Genomic DNA, 20,318 nt, shown 5'->3' on the forward strand with positions numbered 1-20,318 from the left:
GACATGGAAGTGTCCAGGGAATGAGGGGGTGCCTGGAGGGGCAGGATGGAGGCGCCCTGGCGGAGGAGGGGAAGGGCGCAAGTGGGGAGCGATGTGACAGGGTGTTGTTTCAGAACTGTTGCTGCAGCGGTGATGAGAGCGGATCCCAGGAGGCTAGGCCCAGGACTGGAGGCCCGCCAGTTAGAGAGTCATTGGCCCTCTCAGGCCAGAGGAAATCGGGAAGACAGAGTTTGGAGATGTGCAAGGTCCAGAGCAAGCTGACTAATAAGACCTCTGCATTCTTGAAGTACGGATCAATGAAGTCAAAAAGCTGACCCCAGGCTTACATGGTTCCCAGTCCCAAGTTGGGGCAATAGGCATGTTAGCAGAGGATTGCAGGGCACTGTGGGAAATGCCACCACAAAGCGTGGTACAGAGCACCGAGAAGGGAAACGTGAGTTTTGCCTGGGAGGTGGGAGAGGAATGACATGGTCCAGCAGAGGGGACATTGTTGGGTGTCACAACATGAACCAGAGTATCTCAGGTGGGCAGGGAAGAACTGGCAGGAGAAGTGATACAAAGAACACGACGCAGGCTTGAAAGTTGACAAGTCCTTGCAGGGAAAGGGCAGAGCCCCCCAGGGGCAGCGCCAAGGTCAGTCATTAGGGAGGGCAGTCTCAAAGGGAGAGTCGGAGGCCACTCTGCAGACAGTGGGGACACGAAGAGGTTTAAGCTGAAAGGCGTATTCAAGGATGGCTCCCACAGCGGCGTGGAGGGTAAGCTGAGAGGGGAGAAAGTAGTAGCAGGGGGACCAGTGTGGTGTATGAGTGCAGTGCGTCCGCCTAAGATAATAATGGACACACAGGAGCAGGGACAATACGGAGAACAGAAGGGCCTCGAGAGGTACGAGGAGGCAGAGGTACCCACATCTGATTGCCGGCTCCATCCAGGGACCCCAGGAGGAAGGAAGAGGTGATCCTTGGTCCTCCTGCAGGCACTGGGCAGGTGGTGGTGGTGGTGGTCAGTGCAGGAAATGTGGGGGGTGGACGTAATAAGGGAATGCGACAGGAGGTGTGAAGAGGAGGGGAGCTCAGGAAGCAGACTGCCAGACAGAAGGACAGAGGAAACGAGACTGGGGTCGTATTGTTGATGGAACCCGGGGCCGAGGAGAATTCCAGTACTCAGCTGGGACTAACTGAAGGGGTTCTGCAGCAAAGCTACGGGACTCATCGCTTAGACTCCAGCTACTGTCCTGAGCCCCTGGCTCATACCCTCACAGCCTGCTCGACCCCTCTGCGGGTTGTCTCTTGAAGGTTCCCGGCTCTGCAGGGCTGACATGGAAGGGCAAGGCTGACTCTCCAGCACTGGTGTGGGGTCGCGTTTGTCACATCCTCAGGAAATGATCCCTGGCTCACTTGGGGCCCTGCAGGGGCCTCCAGGCGGCCTGGCTGCTTCCATTCTCTCTTCCCAGTAACCTCTTTGTAACAGTGCAGCCAGTGATCCTTCCAGAGTGGAAATCAGATCATATCATCCCCTGATCAAACCTCTAGTGGCTTCCTGCAAGCCCTCCTGTCTTTTCCCTGCATCTGTTCTCATCTTGAACGTCTTCCAGCCATGCTCCCGTCGCTTTCCCGAGAACCCGTCAAGTGTAGCTCCACCTTAGGACCTCCCCGAATCCTATTTCCCTCATCACATCTACCCCAAGTCACCCCAGCAGAGAGGCCTGGACCAACCTATTTAAAATAGCCCCCACCCCAGCTTGATGCTCCTTATTCCCTTAACTTGCCGTGTCGCTTTATGGCACTTCTGAGTAGAATCGTTTTCTCGTCTTTCCTGTTTCTGGATTGTTAGCTTTGTGAAGGCAAGGCTCTCATGTCTTCTTACTGCTGTGCCCTCTGATTGCACAGCAAGGCCTGGTGAATAGTAGGCACACAGTAAATATTGGTGGAATGAATGGAAGAAGTAGACGAGCCCTGACATGCTGGGTGACCTTGAACCCATTGTTCACTCCACCCTCAGAGCACCCCTGAAATATGGGTCTGCATTCTCCCCATGGGACCAAGAAGTAATAGGCACAGAGAGAGGGAACCATCTTCCCATGCCACCGTGGACCCTGGAACCCAGGAGCCTGTCGGGATGGTGGACTCTGCTCTGGGGGCAAAGGCTCATGGGCATAGACAGGCACGTTTGGTACTGAGGGAGATGTTCCTGTTGGTGCCCAGCAGTAGCTTTACTGGTCTCTGAAGTTGAGACACAGTCCTCTGCCCATAGCAGGAATTCAAGGTAAGGAATTCAGTATGGAATTCGAGAAAAGGTTGGGATAGCTGTTATGGAGAATTATAAGTTGTGTGGAAGGCTCAGCTGAGGTTGGAGCCCTAGGTTTGTGGCTCTTCTGGGGGATGGAGGGAGGATCCCAGGTCCGCCCATCCTGGGGTATGGAGGGAACATCCCAGGTAGGGCTCTCCTGGGATATGGGGTGGGGGGGGATCCCAGGTGGGGCTGTCCTAGAAATGGAAGGAGCATCCCAGGTAAGGCCATCCTGGGGTGGGGGAGCGGTGCAGGAGTATCCCAGTCAGGGCCGTCCTGGGGGCGGTGGGAGGCCTTGGTTGTGGCCTGACCAAAGATGGCTATGACAGTCAGATGGCCTAGGAGTGAGGGGACCATGGGAGGAAAGAGCTCCAGCATTGAAGGATCCCAGATGGACATTGCTGAGTGCAGCAGTGGAGGGAAAGAGTGTTGTCTGTGTACCACCATCCAGGGTAAGTGCCAGAGCAAGTCTGGAAAGAGGGGTCCTTTCTCCACATGACGGCAGAGTCGGAGCTGGTAGGTACCCAGGAGCAGGGGAAGAGACAAAGATGTAGTCGTGTGACTTCATAAACAGCCAAGAACCAGCTGTTTAGCCATTTAACAAAACTGTATTTCCATTCCTTTACCAACTGCGTTGCTGATCACATGTCCTGAGATTCAGAAATTTTTGTGTTGACTCTTTGGACTCTTCACAGAAGATTCACATGCATTTCTTCTTTGTGTTTTTTTTTTTTTTTTTATTTTCAAGTCAGAGATTTCTTCACATCCTGAATATATTAAGTTTTTTCACTCGTCTTAAAATTTAGCATTCCTGCGAGCTTTGAGAAGCTTGGTAATTAGGCCAGTGATTTCCACGTCTCCCTGGATGACCGGCCCTCAGCCACGTTGACAGCGCCTTGGCATGGGGTTCTCCTGTCCTCACTCTGTTGCGCTCCGATTCTGGGATATTTTTTAAGCCTTCACGTCTGAGCCCTTCCACAGTCTGCACTAATTTTGCTGGCGATCTTCCCCTGCTCTGGACAGCCAGGATCCTAAGCTTCACGTTTTTCTACATGTAACCACACATTGGCTTTGAATCCTGTCTGCGTGGCCTTTGGTTTGTTAAATTTCTTCTGGGGGGTCAGCTAGACACAGAGGGAAGGACATGGTACGAAGTGGGAGGCTGATAGACCCGTTTTCAGGTGCTGTCTCTTTCCCTTGAACTTCCGGCCCCCACTGTGGGATCCTTGGCTTTTCTGAGCCTTGTGTCTTCATGTGGCAGAAGGGTGCACAGTCCTACCTTGAAGCACTGCTCTAGGCAAGAAGGGGCCAGCCTATTTGGAAGTCCTGGCTACAGCGCCTGGCCTGAGTAATCCCGGTGAACCTTGTGGGCGACATGTCCCCATTTGATTGTATGGTGCTCTCCTCGGTGCCCGCAGGGTACCTGGCACAGAGCCCCAGTTCAGCAAACTTTCTCGATTGACTCAACAAATGACCACATCCCGCTTGTGTTTTCACATGTTTTCTAGTGGTACTGACCTCTACTTCTTTTTATGCACCCAATTTTTATTGAGGGCTTACTATGTACCAGGCATTGTTAGACACCCTGGGATAGATCAGCGAGCAGAACAGGTGAAAACCCCTCCCTTCGTGGACTTCACATCCTCAGGTACACTTCCTCACTCTTTCACTATTTCCAGATCTCTCTTCCAGCTGTCTTTGTTGGTTAATACACGTTTGGGTGTTAAGTTCTCAAAATATTTATTGAGCGTTTACTCTGTGCCAGGCACTGTTCTAAGCATTTTATGTGCATTATCTCATTGGCATCTCTACCAGTTCCCACACAACCATATGAAGGAGGCCCTGTTGCTGTTCTCATGTTACAAAGGAGAGGCTGAGGGGGCAGACCAGAGGGCTGGGTGCTGGCCCGTGCTGTACTGCTGTAGGGGCTGGGTTCTGACTCCAGGGCCCATGCCCATCCTTGCTGCCCCAGCTGCCTCCCTTGTTCCTGGGATGGTCCTTGGACCTTTATTCAGTCTTTCCTGTCTGACAGAAATGCCTCATAGATGCTCTCCCGTGACACACTGCAGAGGCCCACGCGCATGGTAGGTGACTTATGAATGCTTGTTCCTTGGGTGCATGTCTGCGTGGCCCCGAGGGGGTTTCAAGCCCAAGAGCCACTCCCCTGCGGACCATCACATTGACCTCTGTTGTCTTCTGTTCCAGGACAGCTACCCCTCGCTCCTCTGCCAGGCTAGTGGGTTAGTGCAAGCCCCCCCACCCCGGTCCCAACCCTGCCCCGCTCTGGTCCCTCATGGCTCTGCAGCGGGGGCAGCAGGACTGCCTCTCTGGCCCACAACATGTTTCCTTGTCGTCCCCTTCTGAGCCCTCTCGCTGTGCCTCCTCTCACCATCACGCTCTCTTTTGATCTCACAACCCAGGCCCTTGGAGAAATCAGACAGTATGAAATATGAAAACTGCCTGGGAAGTAATTGAAGAAACACTGTGACTTTTGAAACCCATAGAGATAACACTCACACCTTCTTACTCACGTTATTTAATTTTTAATGGCAGATTTAATTAATGGAGATCAGGTCTTCTGGTTTCAGATGTGCGTATGGAGCAGCTGGAGGAGGAGGGGGAGGGGCAGCTGTGTATAGGGTAGAGGAAGAGATTCCAAAATTTGGGAATCTGAAGATCTAACAGGGAGGAAAAACCATCCAGAAATAATGACTCACGATCCCTGGGTCCTCAGAGACGTGCGGGGATTCAATGCAGTGCACTTGCAGTGCTCTCCCCGCAACTTACCAGTGGGTGACAGCACTCCTCTCAGGACAGCGCTGCGGCCTCCCCAGGCCCCCGTGGGATCGCGGCAGGCAATTCCAGGCTCCCTGCTGGCACTGCACTCCGTCGTCCACATGGCTGCCAGAATGTTTTCTCTGAAACACACATCTCCCCTGCCACTCCCCCACGTAAAAGTAAAACCCGTGGGCTGAGGTCTAGGCTCCCAGCCTGCAGTGGAGACCCACCCCCCTGCCGCCCGGGTCCCCAGGTCCTGGGCTGTCTTTGTCTCTAGCCCCTTCCCTTGCTCCTGGTCCAGTTGGAGCATCTACTGTGTGGCACCCCTCACTCTCCCTTGTTTACAGGACCATCCCCCTCCCCATCATTGGCTCATTTCTGCTCACCGTGTGAGACTCAGTTTAGTAAAGGCGGATGTACCCTTTGACCCGAGTTTCACTTCTAGAATGCACTATTCGGATGTGCTCAGTCACGTGCAGAGGTGAGGATGCCGTGATAGCGGGACCTGCTGTGGAGTACCGTTCAGCGGGTAAAGTGGCGAAGCCTTTGGGAAGGGAAGAAATGAGCGGTGCTGTGGGTATGCACGGGCAACCAGCTCACGGACCCTGTGCACGAGGGGGAGCACCGGGGCCGGGCTGGCCACACGGCTTGCTGGTCATGACATTCCTACCCTCTGCCCTTTGTGCTTTTGCCTTTTTAAACTATGTGTATTATTTTTCTCAAAAATGCTATTTTATAAGAAAGAGGTTTTTTTAGGCCTTGGTTCAGGTGCCAGCTCCCAAGAAGCCAGTCGGATGGCCTCCGTCAGACTGTCCTTCCTGGTACACCCACAGCACCGGGGACAGTTGGCTGAGCGGCCCGTTGTAATCGTGACGTGGTGTTGTCTGGGAGCCCCAGGAGGCTGGGGGGCAGGCGTGCCTGTCTTGGAATCCTCTGGCACTTAGCGGGTGCTCGGTGTGAACACGCGTGGCCCCCAGTCCTTAGAGAAACCCCTCAACGGTGGTGGTAGGGTCCAGGGGTCTGCAGGGTGCACGCCAGCAGCCTCAGGAAGGCCTGGTGGACACAAGAGGCAGGTGCAGCCATCCCAAGGTGTGGACCAGAACCTGCATGTGTCAGGTGAGCCACGCAGCACAGCCCCTTGTGCTGTGTGGTCCCGGGGTCTGCTCAGGCAGATGACATGGCAGAGATGGCGGGGAGGGCGGGTGCGACAGGAAGGGGAGTTCCTCTGAGTCACTCTGAGAGACAATAGAGGAAGCTGCAGCGGGGGAATCACAACCACTTCTTGGCCTGTGGGCACTTCCTGTGACAAATCTCCCTGACCGCACGTTCAGTCCGCACTCGTAGGCAACTCAGCGACTTACTGAGCTCACCCTGACCGGGCCATGTGCGTGGAGGTGTGGGAGCAGCAGAGAGCCACTAGGGTCCTGTCAGCCCGTCTGGGCAGTGGGAACTCCCTTGGGAAGGGCCGCTGGCAGCCCCCAGGCCTAGGAGACAGTGGCCTGACACATCTCTAAGGAGGAGAAGGCCTGAGCCCGGAGACCGTCTTGTGGCAAAGAGAACCAATCAGAGTGAATGGAGAGCTTACTAAGGCCCACGCTGGCCTCAGAAAGTTCAATGGTGCTATGACAGTGGCTGCAACGGACAGGGCGGGCACTGTGAGCCCGGCACCCCTCAGGACCATCTGAGCCACCCTGTGATGGAGTGGGAGCCCTGTCTTACCACTAGGAAGTGAGTGACTCACCCAAAGAACACAGCATGTGCCAAAGTGAAGATTACAATGTGGGCCTACGGACCATGTGGTTTCCTGTGAGGGCCCGTGAATGGAAGGTTCAGACTGAATATAAATGATCCCCATCAAGGATGTCACAGAAGAGCATCTGCGTGGAGCGGGAGGAGAGGCCCTGAGATGATTCACGTTTGTGGCCTTTCTCCCACACCCAGGACAGTCCATGGTGGTCGAACGTCAGACCGGTTGAGGCAAAATCATAATCTCTTGGCTGGAACATCAGGGCTCCAGAGAGAAAACATGGGACAGCTTGGAGTCAGCACAGACCTGCAGGCCAGGAGGTCGGGCAGGAGAACCTCTATGTGTTCTGTGCCTGTCGTGCTTGGGAGGGTTCCCATTTCTCATCTGCTGTGCCTTAGGGCCACTGGAGAGAGGCGTGGGCGCCTCCTTAGTTCAGAGCTGAGGACCTGCCCAGGCTCACTTAGCAGCTGGGGGTGGGGGGGTGAAAGGCCCAGCCCTGGGCTCGCCCCAGCACAGCCCAAGGCAGAATTCGGGTACTTGGGTTCCTCCTGATGTGGGCCCCAGGCATTCCCTCAGGCACACATCCCTCCGCGGCCCCTCCCCCTTGGCTCTTCCCAGGGGCAGGTACCAGAATGGGAGTGAGGGCCAGGTTCCCACCCAAACTCTGCCTTCAGTACCCTGCAGGTTCCTAGGAGAGGTGCTTTCCACCCCTGCCTCGGTTACGTTCTCTACAGATGGCCGACGGGGTGCCTTGGGGGTAGGGCACATCCCCTGCATGGCTCTGATCTGAGCACCTGTCATCTCTTCAATTTTGTCGAAGGAGCAACTCGTTCCTTTTGGGCCAGGCTATCTCTGTGCATGGTGGAGTGGGGAGAGCCAGGCTCGGAGTCTGACACACACACAGGGCATGGCTCTGTGACTTCCGGGTCCCTTTCCCTGCCACTCGAGCGTCTTGTAAGGACTGTGCCTGTGGGAGGCGCCCCGAGCCGGAAGCTTCCCTTTACCCACCTGTAGAATGGGAAAAAGCAGCCCTCGCACACGGGTTCTGTGAAAGGTCTAGCCCAGGCCTGCACAGGGTAGGCGGGCGTCCCATGGCATCCGTGCCATCTCCTCACCCTCACGGCGAAAGTCTGACTGCCCGCCCGTCTTGGGCCGCCTTCTGGAGTTTCATCCTTGAGACAGCCTGCTGCAAAAAGTCAGTCTGTTCACTGTGAGCTTCAAGGTGCTCCCCCAGGAGTGTGGTGGCAGGTGGGGTTAGCACGGGCATTTGCAGTCGTCTCTTCTGGAAACCAGTGGCAAGTGCTGGCTTCTGAGCCTCTGAGACCTAAAGAAGTGGGAACAACTCACTCGGAGTCATGCTGTGATGGCCCCAGGGCTTCAGCCCAGCTTTGTCATATCACAGGCCCGGACTGTTCTCCACACCAGTCTGGTTCTGCACATGCACATTTACTAGGTAGCCTCAGGAAGGATGGAGGGCATGCCTTTGGAGCCACTCAGCAGCTCTGGACAGACAGCCACCATGCCAAGGAGTGTGGTGGTCACGGCAGGCAGCAGAGTCCGCACCCAGCTGGTAATCTGATGCTTGGGCTCCAGTCCTGGCACAGCTATTTGCTGGGTGGCTTTGGGCAAGTCGCTTCACCTCTAGGCAGCAGAGGCCACCTATAAAATGGGGGTCGGACCAGAACAAATCTCAGTAAACTTTTTCTCTAAAGATAGTGAATATTTTAGGCTCTGCAGCCCCTATAGTCGCTGTTTAAACTACTCGACTCTGCCGTTGTAGCCCAAAAGCAGCCACTGACAATGCAGAAACAAATCATGAGTGTGGTTGTGTTCCAATAAAACTTTACTTACAAAATCAGGTGGCAGGCCAGGTTTGAGTGATGGGTTGCCGACCCCCAAACCAGAGGACCCATTGGTCCTTCCAGCCTTTGCTACTCTGGGATTCTGTAGCCATGGTTGGCCTACCGTGGTGGGAGCCAGAGCCAAGCTGTGGATCAATCACCAATCTGCTTTGATGTTGGTCAAGAAATCAGCATCTGTCGATTTTTAGCGCCGTCTCTCCCATGCGGGAGCCAGAGGGAAATTTCAGTCTTTGGTAATCAGTTCTGTTTTTCTCTTTGTAGAATGCCGAGATGTACAAACTGTCTTCACAGCAGTTCCATGAGGCAGCTTCAAAAATGGAGGGCACGATAAAGTAAGAACGCGTTTATGATGTTTCGTAAATTTAGCCTGTATTTGTAAGAATCAGCACACGGGGCTTGGAACCTACCGCCACCTGCCTAACTTCAAGTCTCTGTAATAACATGGACAACCATGTGCTACTCGGTCTCTCACCCGGCTGTGGGGCAGCCACCGGTCATCTGTCATGGGCCAGACGAGCACTCAGCTCCTCCCTGGCTCCCTGGCTGTGGGAATGGGGCCACGGCGGACTGGCAGACTTGTTTCAGACACCATGTAGGCGGGCCACGCCACAGGCTGGCCGTCGGGCTCCCGAGGGAGTCAGGGAAGGGATGTTGCTACGGGCACCTGCCCCCCATTTGTGGAGGTGGTATTCAGACCAGCCTGTTCCCTGAGCATACCTCCGTGTGCCTGGTCGCGGGCCATGTACCTCTTGCATGCTCACGTGCTCAGAGTGGCTCCCTTTTTATTCCCCGAAGGACTGGGGCTCAGGGACACTCACTGATGGCTGGCTCAGGTCGCACAGTGCTGAGTACCAGCATCCTGTCCCCTGTCTGCGTGCTCCTGCGCCATGAGGGAGGCCTCAGAGCCAGAACGTTAAGGAATGGGAGGCGCATGCGGTGTGTTCGTTACAGCTGCACCCTCCTTCAGGGTGAGGTCACAGGAGGGTCTGTAGGGGTTGCTGTGGGAAGGAGAGCTGGGCCTTGAACTGTGGGTCCTTTGTATGAAGGTGGCCTCTGTGGACCAGGCCAACTCCCTCCTCCTCCCTCAAGGAAGAGCCTTTCCCTTCCAGGCTTCAGTCAGGGTGATTCCCCAGGCAAACCAGTCCCAGTGCAGATTGGTGAGGGGTGGGATGTGGCACCTTAAGAAGGAACCATCAGAGAGAGGCTTGGGTGGCTAGGAGGTGTCAAAGTGCTTGTAAATACGGCTGCTGACAAAAACTGTGCAAGGAACCAGGAAGGGGCAGTGGGAACGGGTGGCCTCAGTACAGGTCCAGGGTGCAGCAGGGGGCACCTGAAGCCAGGGGGACATAGTGCTGGAGCTGACCACTGAGTAGCTTTTGGGACGAGCATACAGTTAGTTATCTTGGGATTTCAAGTCCTAGAGCAGTAATAGGGGACTCAGAGAAAGAACTTTCCAGTAGGCAGGTAGAGACTGGAAAGCTCTTGCACCTGCCCGTTGGGATCCCACAGGGGGTTCTGGGTGTAAGCAAGTGCCATGAGCTGCACAGACCCCTCAGGAATGGAATGTTCCATCTGGATCTCAGACAAGCACCCCGATGGCCCATCCAGGGCTGAGAAATACTCAGAATCGCGATCCGTGAGAGGGAGAGGTTGGGAAGCAGTCACACCCCAGAGGCTGTGGGTTGATGGCCACCTGGGTAATGTGATCCCGGAAATGAGCAAAAACCACAGCACAGCCCCTGGCCCGGCCCGGCCCCTGGAACTGCCTGTTGGGGCAGTGATGCTGGATCCGTAGCCCCTCCTTCTTTCCCTGGATCATGGAACAGCCCGCCTCATGGAACAGCCTGCTAAGGGAAGACGCTCTGGGGAGAAGCCAGGCAGCTTTACTGTCAGGGACCACACCATTTTGTCACCTGCCATGTGGCCCACCGTCCTGAGAGTGGGGACTCCTGGGCTCCTGGTGCCCTGGATTAGTGCATTTGACTTTGCTGTCATATCCTTTATCATCCTCATGTCTTCTGAAGGCAAAGGGGAGATGGCATGTGAGTATCATCTTAATCCGAGCATAGTAAAAGGTTTTTTCAAAGGTTTGCAACATCCCTTGATAATTACTACTATTTACTAAGCAGAATACTAAATAGTAGGTGGTCTGTAAGATGGGTGTTGGGATGGAGCTGAGAGAATGCTTGGGCGTGAGCGTCCAGCAGACCTGGAGTGCACCCTTGCCCTGCCTCTTACTGGCTGCTCCTATGACCCTGGGCAAGTCACGTCACCTCTCTGATGTCCTCACATGCAGAAGAGAGCTGATACCCCCTCCAGTGCTTTGAGTGAGATAGCACATAGGAAATCCGCCTCAGATGTCAGCAGTGGGTGGCAGTGGCAGGGTGACTGTTACTAATAACGGCAGTCATCTGGATTACTCGCAGAGCGTGGCACAGATTTAATAAATAAATTGAGTTTACAAAAAAATTTTTTTTTTCTTTACCCAACCAGAGTACACAGGAAGCGGTGTGGAGTTGGAAATTATTTTACTTAAACATTGGGCTGGCTGGAGGGCGGAATCCTTGATTGGGAGCTTCTTGGATTAGCAGATGATTGTAAATTGCCTCGTAAATGCCACAGAAATAAATGCCAACGCTGACAGCAGTGATAGTTCTCTTCCAAGACAGTGAGCATCTTTTAACAACTTTGAGTAAACTGAGTGGTTACTTAGGTGACTAATTAGATGTCCGTGTAGTCATGTATTCATTTAACATACATGTATAGTGTGCCTACTGTTTGCCAGGTACCATGCTAGGCACTGGTGATAAAACGATCAACGTGACAGCTTCGGTTTCTTTCGGCAAGGAGCTTAGGGCATTTGGGGAATGACAAACAATATTTTTAAATTAATTGCACAAAAAGCAATTGCCCAAATAATGATTGATTATAGTAATGAGCCGTGAAACAAAATGTTTGAATTAAAAAGCATGTGTCTGAGGACCCTAATGCAAACTTCATATGTTTGGGAAGCCTTTTCAAAGGAAGTGACTTTTGAACTGACTCCCGTGGTATGAGGGGGCTTTGGCCAGAGAAAGGAGGGGAAAAAAGAGCACTTCCGACAGCAGATTTGGCATGTGCAAAGGCCCCGGGGCAGGAAGTAATACAGCGTATTCAAGGAATTGAAAGGCCAGTGTGACTAGAGAGGAATGAATTAGAAGAGACAGACTAGGATGAAGCTCTAAGAAGTCAGCAGAGGCCAGACCACACAGGACTTTGTAACCATGTTAGAGATTTCAGTCGTATCCTAAAAGCAGTGAAGCACCAGGTCAGCTTGCTTTCTTTTCTAATATATTCATTTAAGGCATTGACTTCTCTATAAACACAGCTTCAGTTACACCATAAAGTTTTGATATATTGCATTTCATTATAATTCAGTTCAAAAATTTTCTAATTTTCGTTCTAATTTCTTCCTCAACTCATGGGTTATTTCAAAATGTATTGCTTAATTTTCAAATATCTGGTAATTTCCTACTTGCTTTTTTCCCAAAAAACCCTTTTATTTATTAAGTAATCTCTACCCCCAACCAGGGCTCAAACTCGTGACTCCAAAATCAAGAGTTGTATGCCGTACCAACTGAACCAGCCAGGTGCCCCTCTAGTTATTTTCTTAATAATTGATATTCAGCTTAATTCTGGGGGCAAAGAACATACTGTAAATCCTCTAAAATTTTTGGACCTTGCTTTCTGACTATGTATATGATCTGTTTTGGGAAGCCTTCTATGTACATTTGAAAAGAATGTGTATTCTGCCAGCAGGTATAGTAATCTGTGTTTGTTAGGTTAAGTTAGGCGGTCCTGTTCAGATTTTCTGTATCATTACTGATTTATGGATTTATGGTTTCTTTCTGAGATCATTTTCCTTCTAACTAAAGAACTTGTATAATATTTCTTTTTGTGTAATTTGGCCGATTATAAATTCTGTATTTTTTTTGTTTATTTTTGAGGGGGGGATAGGGGCAGAGAGGGAGAGAGACACAGAATCCGAAGCAGGTTCCAGGCTCTGAGCCGTTAGCACAGAGCCCGATGCAGGGCTCAAACTCATGAACCATGAGACCATGACCTGAGCCGAAGCTGGACGCTAAACCAACTGAGCCACCCAGGTGCCCCTAAACTCTCTATTTTTAATTGGAAATATATTTCAGTTTGAAAGAATCTAGCAATCCTTTCGTTGAGTTCCTTCAAGGTATCTTTACATTCTAATTTGATACCTGTTTTTTCCTGGAGAAGTCAGCTGTTGATACTCTTATTACCCCTTTTTGGTAATTACTTTTTTTTTCTCTGATTTTTAGCTTTTCCTTGTCTTTAGTTTTTTCGCAATTTGACTATCATGTGCCTAAGGAGTCAGTTGTCTTTCTTTTTTCCTGCTTGGGGTTCATGTGTTCAGGTTTGATGTCCTTTTGCTTTAGAAATTTGTCAGCCATTATCTCTTCAAATAAAACTCTGCCCTGGTTTATCTTTCCTCCTTTCTGGAATTTAAGTTACATGTATTACTGTGCCTCCCTTGTCTCTGTGTCTTTTTTTTTTTTCTTCAGTTTTTCATCAATTTTTTAAAATTTTCATGTTGTCACCTGAGTTTTTACTATTGACCTATCACTTCACTAATCTTTTTAATGTGTCAAGTCTCTCTTATACCTATTTATTGATTTCTGAATTTCAATTATTGCATGTTTTTCAATTCTAGAAGTTCAATTACTTTTTTTTTTTGATTCCCAGTCTCTGGTGAGATTCTGGGTTTTGCCATCTGTTTTCTTGAACCTGTTAGGTATGGTTGTTTTGAAGTCATCTGAGGGTCTGTTTCTATTGCCTTTTCCAAAAACCTCTTGGTCCTATTTATTTGTGTGGCTGGTAATTCTTGATTGCATGCCAGGCATTGTGCCGAGACTACAGACGCTCTGGAGTGTGTTGTCTCCCCCAGAGTGCTCTACCCTGTTCCCTGGTGGCCACCTGAGGGACTGAGCTGACTGGAGGCTTGCTGCAGTTTTGGTGAAACTCAGACCACCTCTGATTTACCCTTCTTCTTAGGGCATGGCTTTCCAGGGCTCCAGTACACCTCCTTTCTTGGTGAGCTTGAAACCCTTGTTTTTCTTCCTCAGCTCTGTGAGACTTCTGAAAATTCCACTTTGCCTTTTAGTAGCTTTCACTTGGCACCTTAGCCTCTTGCCTTGAGTAGCTCAAGAATGTGACAAATGCCTTAAAAGAGGAAAGTCACTGAGTGTCGGTTCACTGTATTTTAGCTCCCTGTTCTCCCGAATCCTGGTCCCTCAAAGCCTAGCTGCCTTGGCAGCCTTGAACTCCAAAGGAATGTTGTCTGTCTGTAGTCCTATGAGATTGCCAGAAGCTGGCTTCTTTGCACTTTAGCTGAAGCTGTTTGCCCAACTTTCAGCCTCCCTTCCTGCACCAAGAATTGCCAAAAACTCACCGGGGACAAGTGGCTCCAAGAATGAGCACTTACCTCTCTACAGTTCCCTTCCCCTCATAATCTTGGCCCTCAGGCTTACTTTGTCTTGCTCCTCAGATGCCTTAAACAGATTTTTTTTTTTTTTAGAGAGTGTGTGCGAGCAGGGGAGAGGGGAAGAGGGAGGGGGAGAGAGAGAGCGAGAATCTTAAGCAGACTCCGTGCTCAGTGCAGAGCCTGACATGGGGCTCCACCTCACAACCCCAGTATCATGACCTGAGCCCAAATCAAGTGTTGGATGCTCAACTGACTGAGCCACCCAGGTGCCTCTTAATAGATTTTCTAAATTAAGGTGCCTCTTAATAGATTTTCTAAATTTCAACTTTTAAAATTTCTTTCTCAGAGTTGAGTGTAGTTCTTCCCCAAGCTACTCCACTATAGATGGGAGCGGAGGTCCTGACTTAACTTCTGAGGAATGATTAGTTTGCCAAGTAGAAAATGGCCACACCAGCTAGAGGAAAGAGTGAGAACGTGACGTCACTCCAACACTGGTTAGCAACATCAGACACCGATGGCACGGGTGGCCCTCCCAACTTTTCTTGGGCCTGCCATGCTTTCCTGAGGCCTGCTAAGCCTGTCATATGTGCAAGGCCTCAGAAGATGCCTGTCAGAGGGCCAATGGGGAACTCAGAACTAAAGAGGAATGTCGTTGGTGAGGCCGGCATTCACGGTCTGGGAACTCTTGTTTCAGAAGAATGCTATTGTTGGGGTAGCAGTAAATACCCGAAGTGCGTTTGCATGCACAGACACACACACGTGCACACACACGCGCACACACAGACACATGCACCTCTACCTTACAACAGCACAGCAGGCAGAAATCTTCAGATTTTCTGAAGGAAGAGATTAAGACCCCAGGGAACATCCTGCATTTATCGTGTCCCATCTATTTTTTTATGACAACCTTCACTCCTCTTCCCGTGGGATTCATTCAGAGCCTGTCTCGACTTCTCCCTGTCAGGAAACTTGTACAGTGCCCCCTGGCCTCACAGAGAGCCACCCCTCAAAGAGGTTAGAACAATTGAGTTGAAGGAAGAAGGTTATTAACTGTTTCCTGAAACTGAGTCATTGTGCTGCAAGGACTTTGATCCGGAGAGGTCTAAGTAACGTGGACGAGGGGACTTGGACCTTGCTGGGGCTAAGCTGCTGTGGTAGGGCTCACTCTCACCTGGAATCCAGAGCTTCTTAAATAACCTGTGGGGGAGGGGTTGGGCTCACCTGAGGGACTGTGTTCTCAGGCGCTCTATTTAGTGAGCCAATGACAGACTGATCACCTATTAAAACAGCAGTTATTTATTTGAACCCCCAATAAGATAGCTTTCTATCTTAATTCATCCGGATAATGTTCACATTAGTCTGATTTCAAAAGCTGTTTCTCTCTCTCTCACTTCTCTTATGTAACTTTTTAAAAAGAGCACTTTCTATTCAGAAATTTACCAACGTACGCGGCTTAAACTGGCAAACATGACTCTTTGAGAGGTTAACGAATCAAAACCCATTTGAGCGTGGATTTAGCAGATCAAAATGCAGTTAATACATTTCTTTAAAAACCTGCATCCCGGGGGGCGCCCAGGTGGCTCAGTTGGTTGGGCGTCTGACTTTGACTCAGGTCATGATCTCATAGTTCGTGAGTTCAAGCCCCGCGTCAGGCTCTGTGCTGACAGCTCAGAGCCTGGAGCCTGCTTCGGATTCTGTGTCTCCCTCTCTCCTGCTCCTTCTCTGCCTCTCAAAAATAAATGAATATTAAGAAAAAACTTTTTTTTTAAAAACCTCTATGCTGCTATTCTGCTAGGCACTTAGGCAGCCCCTGGGGTCTTCCCTTCACAGGAAGTTCTTATGGCAGATGCCATTATTGTCCCATACTGCAGGTCTGGAAACTAAGTCAGCTTACCTCTCAGGCTCAGTGTGCTGGTCAATAAGGCAAGGACAATGGTGGTGCCTCTTTGTCAATGAAATGTGATCGTGCACAGAAGTACTTCAGGGCACACAGCCAGCGTGGCCGAGTGGGATTTGAATGCAGGCCTGTATGAGTCTAGCTCTTTTCTACCCTACCCAGATACTTGCTTCTCAGGAATTTGCAGGACAAGGGGATTAGCTGCTTGCTGATTAGCTGATTCACTGACTTCCCCCAGGGCTGGTGCAGTATATTTCTGCACGTGCACACGTGTGTGCGTGTGGGGGTGGGGGTGGGGGTGTGTGTCCCCCTCCTTCCCCTGGGCTCCCATACCGATGTTGAACAGAGAGTTCTGCCTCCTCTGTAGCAAGAGAAAGATGCATGCAGAGAGAATTCATCAACAGAGGTGGTGCTCCCTAAGGCCAATGCTCTGGGCTGGTTCTGGAAGTGAGTGTGGGCCACCTTTGGAAAGCCTCAGTGGCTTCATTGGGAAGCTTGGCTTCTTGCCTGTGCCCCATCCTTCGCCCATGGCAAACATCACCGGAGGATTCCAGCAATCTCCCCCTGAACCTGGACGTGCTCTCGAGACTCCTCGGTTTCCAGACTCTGGCAGCTGGTATCACCTCTTCCCGGTTGGCATTCAAGGTGAACTCCTTTGCCACCCTTGGATCAGATGACTTGTAAAGACTGAGTTTTCCAGCCTGAGACTGCTGGGTTCCTGATTTCAGAATGCAGAATCTACTGAGTTATCTTTATAGATCCTGTTTTCTGTTTAGAATGCCCCTCTTTTCTCCTTACGGATTATGCTCAGTTTTCAAAATCCAGCTTAAGCATCTTTTCTGTTTATGGTGTGTCTTCCCCAGAGGTCAATCCATAATATTTTTCTCTGCATCCCCACTGCCCAGCCCAGGACTTAGCCATGGTAGATGCATGGGTGGGAGAATGAGCTGATACCCCTTGTATAGACTTCTAGGGTGGGATTTAACAGCGAATAGTTGGCTGTCTAAACACCTTCTCTGTGGAGGCTTCTTCAGTGTGCAGCAGGGCGCCACGATGGGGTGAGGGTGTGTGGGGCTCGCATAGGGCAGGGCTTTGAGGTCAGACAGGTGAGTGCATTCCCAACCATGCTGCCTGGTGTGTGGCCTGCACCAGATGACATAACTGCTCTGAGACACATGTCCCTTGCTGCGGAAGGTTGTTTTGAGGGCATCGTGAGGCAATTTGTTAAGCACATAATAAGCACTCAAATAACAGCCGGTATCACTATATAGTAACTCACGTTTTAGTGAGAGAGAGATCGGAGTGCAGTAGCCAAAGGGGGTACAGACCCTCGGTATGTAGAGTGATTCGACGGCTGTCTGGATATGGAACCACAAAGGAAAGGGAGACTCCGGATCCCCAGCTCTCCTTTTGGAGACGTGCCCTCCAGAGACCCTGGTGTGTGTGGACAAGCAGCCCCGGGCGAGGGGACATGGAGGCCCCATTCCCCAAAGTGACAGATTGGAAGCAGCCTTGCTGCCTGGGAATAGGGCAGTGGACAAGCATAATCTTTCTGACTCGAAGAGCAAGCGGTGGGTAAAAAACGAGACGGAGCGTATGCACTAGCTTGGGAGGATGCTTGGGAGATCTTGTTGGCTGAAAAAGCAGGTTGTGGTGTACTATGTGTGTGTGCACTTGACACAGGTACGCCGGCACCCTCTCTGCTCTGTAGGTGCGTGCAACTTATGTGGATACAGAGAAGAAAGTCTGAAAGGATACACTCCAAACAGAAAACAGTAGTTACTCCTGGGCAGTTCAAGGGCATTCGGTATTACAATGTTTATTTATTTTCGAGGGAGAAAGAGGAAGACAGAGCATGAGTGGGGGAGGGGCAGAGAGAGAAGGAGACACAGAATCGGAAGCAGGCTCCAGGCTCTGAGCCGTCAGCCCAGAGCCTGACACGGGGCTCAAACTCACAAACCGCGAGATCATGACCTGAGCCAAAGTCGGTTGCTTAACCCACTGAGCCACCCAGGCACCCCAAGGGCATTCAGTATTATCAAAAGAGCCAAAGAGGACCGTAGCTTTATCTGCTGTGTTTTTAATTTTGTAAAAACAAAACAAATATATACTGGTACATAAGTGTATATATATATGTACAGCTTGTATAATTAAAAATTAATAACAATATAGAGATATCGCAAGAGAAGAATCGATGATTTGGGCGAAAGGAGAGGGAGGTTCCGAGTACAGTTGGGAACCAGATCCCAAGCTGACAGCTGATAGGGACCACACACAGAGACCAGAGCTGACCCTGGAACTGGGTTCCTAGTTGCACTTTTGTGTGTGTGCATGCACACACGCACATGTGTGTCTGTGTGTGTGTGAGTATATGGGAGGGCTTATATATATATACATGAGCATGAGTACCTGTATGTGAATGAATGTGTGTCTGTGTGTGCACATCTGTGGGTGTGGGTGTCTGTGTGTGTGCGTGCATATGTGTATGTAGTCTTCTGATCAGGGCTTGGCCTCTAACTTGCCTGGTACCCTTTCCTTGAACTTCCCCCTTCCATCAAAGACTGAGGCTGTTGGACGAGATCTGTGGTTTTAAATGCCCTTCAGCTGTGGCTCCTGTTCAGAAATCCAATGTGACCTGTGAACATGTGAGGTATAGCTCAGCTGCCATCCTGGGCAAGTCAGAATGGACGTGCCGGGACTCTGGGGTCAGAAGCCCCGCTCCTAGAAGACCAGGGGTCCAGGGGAAAACGGGTTCCCTCCCTTCCGGGCCCCCATCACTGTCTTCATGAGGGCTCAGCCCGCTCCCCTGGGATCCTGCCGGTGCTGCTGGCCGGGTTTGGGCCAATGTACCATCCCACGTGTTAGCAGGGAGATGACAAAGGTGAATCCTGAAGAAGGCAGCTTAGCATTTTGCTGGCAGGTGTAGCCAAAGTTTCGATCCGGAGCGAAATTGAAATGTTACCGAGCAAAGGGAACCTAGGAATCAACCTGCGGTTTTCTACTGTGCATTGTCTGTGTGCCGTAAACCCTCAAGCACTGGGGCCCCGTTGATTCCTGCTGTGCCCTGCAGGCCTGCAGCAGAGAGGCTTGGGGAGACCCCAGAGGGAGGAGGTCGCAGTGGTTGAAGGACAGGGAGGGAGAAGCCAGGCCGGAGGATGCACCTGTATTCCTCTGGGAAGGAGGCACTAGAGCCTTGAACTACAGCTCGAAAATTTAAGTTAGATCTAGGGAAGGACTTCCTGACTTGCAGTGAGTGATTATAACATAATGATTGAGGGAAGGAAGCTGTACAGACTTTATCTTCCTCTGGAGATGTTTAAGGAAAAGCAAGTATCACTCTATACCCAGAGTGTGGTATATGCCAGCCCCCTTCCCTGTCCGTTCAAGATAACAGAAGGGCCACTTCCTCTGCGTCAGCATTCTGTCTCAACCTCCCCTGGCTGGCTGGCAGGTAGCCGGCCACCGGGTTTCTCCCAGGGAGAGTTTCCTAGTGGTTTGCTCTTGACCCCTCTTAGGGCAGGGAGGCCATCCCCACTTCTGGTGACTCATTCCGTAGCCCCTGCTCTGGTTCTGTGGGCCACGATCCACAGAAGGGAATCGGAGAGGTCCTGGTTATATTTGCCCATAATCTCTGGTTATGAAAAGTTTGATAACCACTTCTCTTTAGAGAGAGGATGAGGTGGGAGTGATCTGAAGCTTCTGCTGAGGCTGCTACTGGCTACGATTTGTGCGTGATAGATGAGATATGGTCTTCACCTCCAATGAGAGCACAGACACCACCCTGCTTGCAGCCTGCCCACCCCAAGATCAGTTAGGTGTGTCTCTGATGGGCCCCGTGGGACCTGGGGGCCCCTGGGACACCTCCTGGGGGGACCCTGGGAGCATCGTTGGACGGTCGTGTTCAAGCGTGGCATTCTACTAGACTACAAACTTTTTGCGGGCAGGAAGCTTGTTTATTCCTCTTTGTAGCCCTAGGGTCACTGTGTATTGAGTGAGTGGAAACTCACTGTAACAAATGATAACTGCTACAGCAGTATATGAGGATAGCACCCTGGGAGCAGAGGCAATGGAGCAGTTAATCCTGCTGGAGCACAGTGGGGCTTCGGAGATGAATTCACGTTTGTGCTTTGTGGTCAAGGGTCAGTGTGAGCAGACTCAGAGCGGGCCCTTTCCTCGTGGGGTGTTAGAGGAAGGTAGGGCATTGGCAAAGGGGGAGAGGCAGATACTGAGGGGGCAGGGATGAGGCTCGGATGC

General features: G+C 51.2%; 1 protein-coding gene across 3 annotated transcripts in view; it reads left to right on the top strand.

Moving 5' to 3' along the window:
• Positions 1 to 20,318, top strand: part of CHCHD6 (coiled-coil-helix-coiled-coil-helix domain containing 6) — a 251,749-nt gene that overhangs the window by 194,859 nt on the left and 36,572 nt on the right. For all 3 annotated transcript variants that reach the window (XM_040463272.1, XM_040463274.1, XM_040463273.1), the window contains exon 6: positions 8,935 to 9,005. In XM_040463272.1, coding sequence (XP_040319206.1) covers positions 8,935 to 9,005 — 71 coding nt within the window. The remainder of the gene's footprint in view (positions 1 to 8,934; positions 9,006 to 20,318) is intronic.

Source organism: Herpailurus yagouaroundi, unplaced genomic scaffold (genome assembly GCF_014898765.1).
Source record: "Herpailurus yagouaroundi ecotype Mexico unplaced genomic scaffold, PumYag 387, whole genome shotgun sequence".
Classification (NCBI taxonomy): Eukaryota; Metazoa; Chordata; class Mammalia; order Carnivora; family Felidae; genus Herpailurus; species Herpailurus yagouaroundi.